The following is a 7,451-nucleotide window of genomic DNA, read 5'->3' as shown; positions in this document are numbered from 1 at the left end:
CAGTGCTCAGGGAATCTTGTAATATCTCAGATTGAAGCAGATATACAAGGTAAGCACCTTAGCCTCTGTACTATCACTGTGCTTGGCCCTACAAACATCTTTAAGTTATTAGTCTTCCAGTTTTTACACTTTGTATGTAGAATGTAGGTGAAAATTTAGAAATAAGTATCACTCCACATTTTTTTGGCTTCTAATATTGTAAATGAGCCTAAACATCGTACTTTGGTAATGACTTACTTTTCCCCATCATCAGCCTATAAAATTCTCTTTTTCTTTGCAGTTTAGATGCCACATGAAAATATTTAGATATGTCTATGTGCAAGTATCCTGGAACCTTCAGTGAACTATTTTATACCCCAAGTCATGTCTTTGTTCAGTCCAGAATTTTTTTTCTATTTCCTTAATTGTTATTTCTCCCTCTACTCTTCTAAAACTCCTGGTTCATTGCTCGCTAGGTTTTCATATTATGTTTCTAAACTTTTGGCCCATGATCTCCACATATTTGGGCTTTGTATGCAAGCCAATTTTCTTTGATGATCATCCAGAACACTAATTTGACTAAAAGTCACCTGTCTTTTTAATGTTCTTATCATTGTTCTAATTAATAAATTGCTTTTTGGTGTCTTAAAAAAAAATCCGGGGCTTGGGGGAATACTTTTGGTTAGCTGGAAAATAGAGTGCCATGGTGATGATGTCAGTAACTCTTCCGTTCTTGAATTTTTATTTTGCAGAAGCTATGCAAAGCGGCTGCTGCCCACAATTAAGTGGCGGACTCTTGTAACCTCGAGAAAAAAAAAACTGCAACCGGTTCTGGGGAGGAACTGATGAAGCTCCCATTAACTAAAACTTATCAAAACTCTTGAGAAAGCATGGCATTTAAGTTCGTGCCACCCTCTTCGGTACTTTTTAGTTAAGCAACCCCAGAGGCGGCTTCTCCTACAGTATTCCTAGTAGCTGAGTTGACCCCAGCTGTTATATTTCTTGTGCGCTATGGAAATGGCAGCCACTAAAGACAGAAGATATGGAACTATTATTGGAGAGAAATATAAACTATTAAAAATGCGTGGTTCTGGCTCCTTTGGAGAGGTTTATTGTGCCATTGACATCACTAACGACAATGAAGTGGCAGTGAAATTAGAATCTAAGAGAACCAAGTACCCCCAGTTGTTAAACGAAAGTAAACTCTACCAGCTTCTCCAGGGGGCCATTGGTTTTCCTCGTCTGTTGTGGTATGGCGAGGATAAACATCATAATGCATTGGCCATGGACCTTCTTGGACCCAGCTTAGAATATTTCTTCAATATCTGCTCAAGAAAGTTCTCTATGAAAACGATATTTATGTTAGCTGATCAGATGATAAGTAGACTTGAATATCTGCATAGTAAGAATTTCATACACAGAGACATTAAGCCAGAAAACTTCCTAATGGGTCCTAGCTGCTGCCTCTCTGATTTTTGTAAGGACACTCAGAAGAGGAAAAGGAGCAAGGTAAATTCTCCAGATCAGCCTTACTCAAAATTTAGCCAATTATATCTTGTGGATTTGGGTTTGGCAAAGAAGTACAGAGAAAAATCAAAACAACATATACCTTATAGAGAAGTTCAACATCTAGTTGGTACTGCCCTATATGCTAGCATTAATACTCACTGTGATACTGAACAAAGTCGCCGAGATGACTTGGAGGCATTAGGATATGTTTTGATATATTTTAATAGAAGCAGTCTGCCATGGCAAGGATTAGTGGCTGCCTCAATGAAACAAAAGTGGGATCATATTAAAGAAAAGAAGATTGAAATTCCCATTGAAGATTTGTGTAAAGACATTCCTAAAGAATTTGCCATATACTTAAACTATTGTCATGAGTTGGGTTTTGAAGAAACCCCAGATTACGAGTATCTTAGACAACTATTCCAGATTCTTTTCAAAAACTTGAATTATAAATATGACTACATTTATGACTGGACTTCAATTCCAATGTGTAATGTGCAGGAAAACCAACCTCTCGCTGGGAATTAAGCTCTATTTTCCAGCTAACCGAAAGTATTCCCCCAAGCCCCGGAGAGTCACTTCACAAAGCAAAGTACAGTAGAAAAAATGATTACCAGTATTATTTCTGAAGACTTACTATAAAAGTTCTGAACTGGTACCAGGAAATGGTTTGCCAATGCGCACTAACCGTCCGATCAACCGTACCAAAATGAGTGATAAATTAACGGAAAAAAATACAACTGCGCATGCGTAATAAAACCCACTATTCACCCCACGTGCGCTTTTCTACAGGCCCAAGCCTCATCGTCAAAGACGACTAGTTCTGCATCCGGTTTGTAGGTTACGTCAGATCAACCGTACCAAAATGAGTGATAAGTTAACGGAAAAAAATACAACTGCGCATGCGTAAGAAAACCCACTATTCACCACACATGCGCTTTTCTACAGGCCCAAGCCTCATCCTCAAAGACGACTAGTTTTGCTTCTAGTTTATAGGTTACGTCTGATCATTAACGGAAAAAAAATACAACTACATGCGCAGTTTTGAAAGTAAACACTTTGATATTATAATTGTGATAGAGAAAATGTGATAAAGCTGAAAAAAAACTAGAGATAAATTCTGGAATTGTGTTTTCAGATATTAATCCAAGATATTCCTGAAAAGCTATTGGAGTCAAGAATTAGTAGCACTTCTACTCCCATGGATTGAATTTTGCCTTTTTCACTATCAAATCAAGTAGTCATCCTAATTCAATATGTTTATAAATGGTTCTATATACTCCATCTAGCTGAAATACTTAATGTAATTTCTTGCTTATATATTTGTTTGCAACCTTTACTCTTCTAAAACCTCTCTTAGACAATTTATTCCACAAGTTAGCAAAGAGAAATCCATTATTATTATATTTGAATCAATGATACTTTATTATGAAGAATTTAATTTATTGTTGCTTAATTTTTCTCATTATCTACAATTCTGTAAACAAAAATATAAATACAAAATTTTTGTTTTGGGTATTTTAGTTTGGAGGGTCATTCACACTCATCAGCGCTCAGAGTATTCCTGACTCTGTACTAAGGAATCACTCCTGGAAGTGCTCAAAGAAAAAAAAAAAAATCCATGTTTTCCTTAAGAGTTCTCAGTTCTACTAAAGCTTCCTTCTGCTTCATGATTTTGTTCTACCTCAGTAAAAACCACCTGTTCCCATTGTTTACTAATTCCCTTAAGTGGGTGATGAGTTTTCTTTTTCTACTCATAATTATATGTTCCTTGAACACTAAGACTCTGAGAGGGTCTCCGGAACTAGGAAGCATTAGAAAGATGGTAGGGTGTTGCCTCCTAGTGGGTTGGCTGTGAATGATCTGTCAAATGATTAGCAGCCCACTTCCCTCTCTGTAAGGGGGAGGGGTGAAATATTTCTGTATTATGTTCCTGAAGTGGACAAAAAGAACATGCACCACCAGTCAGCATATTCAGATAGCACTAAGAGAGAACATATACCTTTGACAACCCATACTGATTGAGGCCTCCACTATCCCTCTTAGCATTCCAGTCCCTGCACAAGTTGTAGGTTCTTTTGTCTTCATCCTAGTACCTGAGAATAGAAAAATTTCTCTATCTTGGTTATTTAGACCCAACCTAAACCAAAAATCTCAATATCACTCATGCTTTTATGCTCACCAGCAGGTCCACCTATGGCTACTAGTAATTTCCATCCACAAGGAAAATTACCTATGGCTACATAATAATTTCCACCCACAAAGGAAATTATTATGGAAAAGGCCGAGAGACCACTGGGCTGGAGGCCATTGTCAGAAAATCAGCCTCCCCCCACCTCCACTATAAATATAACTGTTCTGAACCTTCTCATTACTGTCGTGGAGAGAAAAATAAATAATTCCTCTGGGAGTGTTGAGTGAATAGCTTCTTTCAAAGCAATTATGGGAGAGCAGGAAATGATCTGAATTTGGAATCAAAAGACTAGGTTTGTAAATGCTTAAGTGCAAATGTCACTGTGAATTATCACTGTAATAATATCTCTGAATAAGACTTATTTCAGATCTGGGTCCAGAGTGAGGGGTCCAGTGTCTCCTAGATAGCAAATATTTTTCCACTGAGCACTCTGCTCAAACTCTTTAGGGAAAGAGATCCATGATAAATCAAAGACTAAACAATAGCAGAGGTAATCCCATACTTTTATAGCCTGTTTGTGAGAACATCATATGGCACAGAGCTAACAGGTTTACTAAAGTTGGAATATTTTTCACCTATTGCTTTTGCTATATAGCCAGACCTGTCATTCTGACATTGGAGGAAATTAAATTGGTCTGATGAGGTTGGTACCCTGCATAGTCACATTGGTTTTTATCCAGTACTCTCTGGTTTCCTGGTATTTGTAAATTAATTATTGGGTGATTTGTTGCAATATCTCTCACAGGATAATAGCACCTGTCACAGCACATGACACTTATAAAATGTTTTTGAGTTTCTTGGCAATGTGTGCTAAGTAAATGTAAATTATTATTGTTGGCCTCTATCAAGGGTGTCAGATGATCAATCAATGAGGATGTGTGGACAGAGTGTATACTCCCTCTGAGCTGCGTATCCCACTGAAAAATAACCCCCTCTGAAAAAAAGAAAAACTAATATTACCCTCATCTCATTTGTAAGCCACAGCCCCTTTCCCCATTCTTCTTTCCCGTTTTTCTTTTTTGATTCACTAAATAATGCATTTGTTTGAAAAATAATCATTTGCAGTCACTATAACATTGTGTATACTCGATTATTTGATCAAGGCAAATGTGAGAGCTCTCTCTACCTTCCTCTCAGGAATGATAGAAGTCAAACACAGGGTCCCAAGACTTAATCAGAAACCAAAAAGTGGTTTGGGTACCTTTAAGGCTTCTGCTAGGGAACAAAAGAGGTAGAAGTCAAGGGAAGAGGCTCTCAGGCCCATATTGACAATCACTGCTGGTGGGGCAGTCATATAGACTCTGAGAATCTCACCTGTTCAGTTAAGAGAATTAAGGACCAATGTTAGAGACACCTTCCAGAGAAAAGCCCTACTTGATATTATGTTTTTTTGAAGCAGGAATGGCAGATGCACTCTAAAACCAAAGGAGAAGCAAATTCTCTATTCTACACAATGACCTGAAAACTTAATGACTGGAATGTCTGGTGGGAAGCCCTGAAGATTTAGCCAAGAATAACAACAGGGATAGATCACAGGCAGTGAAAGTATTGGGCCTATCAATTTTCTCCATCCCCTTTCTCTAGTGGTTCTTCCCATCCTTTCCCCACTTCAGGCTCTTGATATCTAATGGTCCATGAAACTACCAAATAAATATTCTTGTCTGTGAAATGTTCATGGTTCTCATTTTCCATAATCCACCTCCAGCTCTCAAGCTGTTTTCTCTCCCATTAGAAGATTTGCATTGTGATTAAACTTATCAGAAAATAAAAATTTAAATATATGTGGTCACTAGTGTATTATTATTGACCACATATAAGGCCCCAATATTCCCTTTCATCTGGGAAGAGTGGAACTTCACAAAGAGGTGATTGGAGTTTTGTGCCAGAAAAATAGTTTGCTCACTGAGAAGGCCACTTTTAAAGCCTTCCGTCTTGAGCTTATGGTTGGTTCATTCTCCTGTCAGAGAGAAAAGAAAGAGATAGCTTTTCCCCCAAAAGATCCAAGACAAAAACTTGCCATATTGAAAGTGAGAAGGTAATTGCATTCTGGGTCTGATGTATTAGAGATGACAAAATTATATTAAAACTAATTATCTCTTCCAAGCTCAGTTCTTGGTGCTCTGGGGAGCTGTAAATTGGCATGATGGAATAGACCTAAACTGGGCAGAGTGTCTCTGGGCTCACTGTTGTTACATATATACTGGATGACCAGGCAATCATCAGAGTCCTTAAAACCTTTTAACTCTTACCATCATCAGTGGTTCTCACCTTCACTTCTTGTCTCCTCAGGGATGAAGAAATTACAGTCAAAGAATTGTAGGACTTAGCATCCACTATTCCTGCCAGCTAAGGATGATGTCTTTTACTCTCAATATGTGTTCCCTTGTCCTTTTAATCAAAAGGCTACATCTTGTCTTGAAGAGTTGGTTCTTCCACAGGCTTACTTCCAAGCTGCTGGCAGGCTTTACTCCCCTTAAAGTCCTCTGATATGTAAAATAAAGGTTTGTTGTGTTGATTTTTCACTACCAACCTTCTTTAGGAAGAGTGGAACCTAGTCACTGCCCTTGGCAATGTGCTGTGCATCCTTAATGATCTCAGCATTGCCACTAACAGAGGTGTCACCTTCACAACCCAAATCCAGCTGAAACTTGCAAACTATAAAGATGAACAATACCCATGTTTACTCAGCAGGTGGCTCTGTCCACATTTCAATGTCTCTGTGTACTCCATGGTCTGCCATTTGGCCCATTAAGCCACCACTACAGTTCAACACTTGCCAGTTACTCCAACAGCTCCAGGCATGCTGCAAGAAAGTGTAGCCATGACTTGCCATGGGAGGCAAGCTGCTGAATGATTTCCAGAAGATTGCAAATTCCTGATTTGTAGAATGCATTACTTTTCTGTGCTTCAGTATCCTTTTCCTGAATCAGTGGAATGAGCAACTGCCTTTGACTTTTGCAAGAATCAACTGAGATAACAGATAAAAAGAAAAACACCTTATAAAGCAAGACTATTAAGGGAAAGTGGCTTCACAATTGTCTGAACAGTTTCAAAAATATTCTTGCCAAAGTCTTTTTATCATCCAGGTGGCTTTGGTTTTTGGAGAGATTCCTTAAAAATGTTGATCCATACTATCCCATCCTCCTATCATATTGGATGCTGAACTCCCCTTCTAAAGTCAAAGATGTTGGGAATCACCAGCAGTTAATTCCAGAATCTGGACTTTTGATTTGTTTACATTGGCTGATAAATTCCCAGCCTATTTGTGTTTAGCATGTTCATATTTAAATTAACCCCAAATGAAGCCTTTTACTCCATACCTATGTATCTACATGATCTTAAATAATTTCTTGGGCATGGATCTTTTAAAAACCTTTGAATGTTAAGACCCATAAGGGCATGCTGGCATATAGTATATTTTACAGATTTTTTTTAAGTTACTCAAAGCCTGAGAATGGGGATGGGTCACTTATAAGCTCTGTAATTGATAGCCCTATTAGGCACCAGGTATAAGCATATAAGGAGCTTTCCTACCTACAGCTCCAGACTGGTGGAACCTTCAGATGATTCCAGTACCAGTAACTTTTAATGGTCACATCAGACACTCCTAGAAGGTCTTCCTGGATCTGTTACAACACTACTGAACAAAACTCTTGTCATTTTAAGTTACTAAATTTGGAGGTAACTTGTTACACAATATATATGTCCAGTTCTAATGATTCAAAAGAGACAGTGGTAAGGAGCGGGCAATTCTTAAATCACCTACTCC

At 38.1% G+C, this 7,451-nt stretch overlaps 1 protein-coding gene across 1 annotated transcript; it reads left to right on the top strand.

The window, feature by feature from the left end:
- The first annotated feature begins 996 nt into the window (after positions 1-996).
- LOC126011842 (casein kinase I-like) lies at positions 997-2,016 on the top strand. Its single transcript, XM_049775615.1, has one exon. The coding sequence runs from the start codon at positions 997-999 to the stop codon at positions 2,014-2,016; it is 1,020 nt and encodes a 339-aa protein (XP_049631572.1).
- Positions 2,017-7,451: the final 5,435 nt, after the last annotated feature.

This window comes from Suncus etruscus, chromosome 6 (assembly GCF_024139225.1).
Source record: "Suncus etruscus isolate mSunEtr1 chromosome 6, mSunEtr1.pri.cur, whole genome shotgun sequence".
Lineage (NCBI taxonomy): Eukaryota > Metazoa > Chordata > Mammalia > Eulipotyphla > Soricidae > Suncus > Suncus etruscus.
This window is presented reverse-complemented; position numbering and strand designations above follow the sequence as displayed.

Bases quoted from the DNA above. Each gene is read 5' to 3' on its own strand.
- LOC126011842 (XM_049775615.1), top strand. From the start codon at position 997: ATGGCAGCCACTAAAGACAGAAGATATGGAACTATTATTGGAGAGAAA.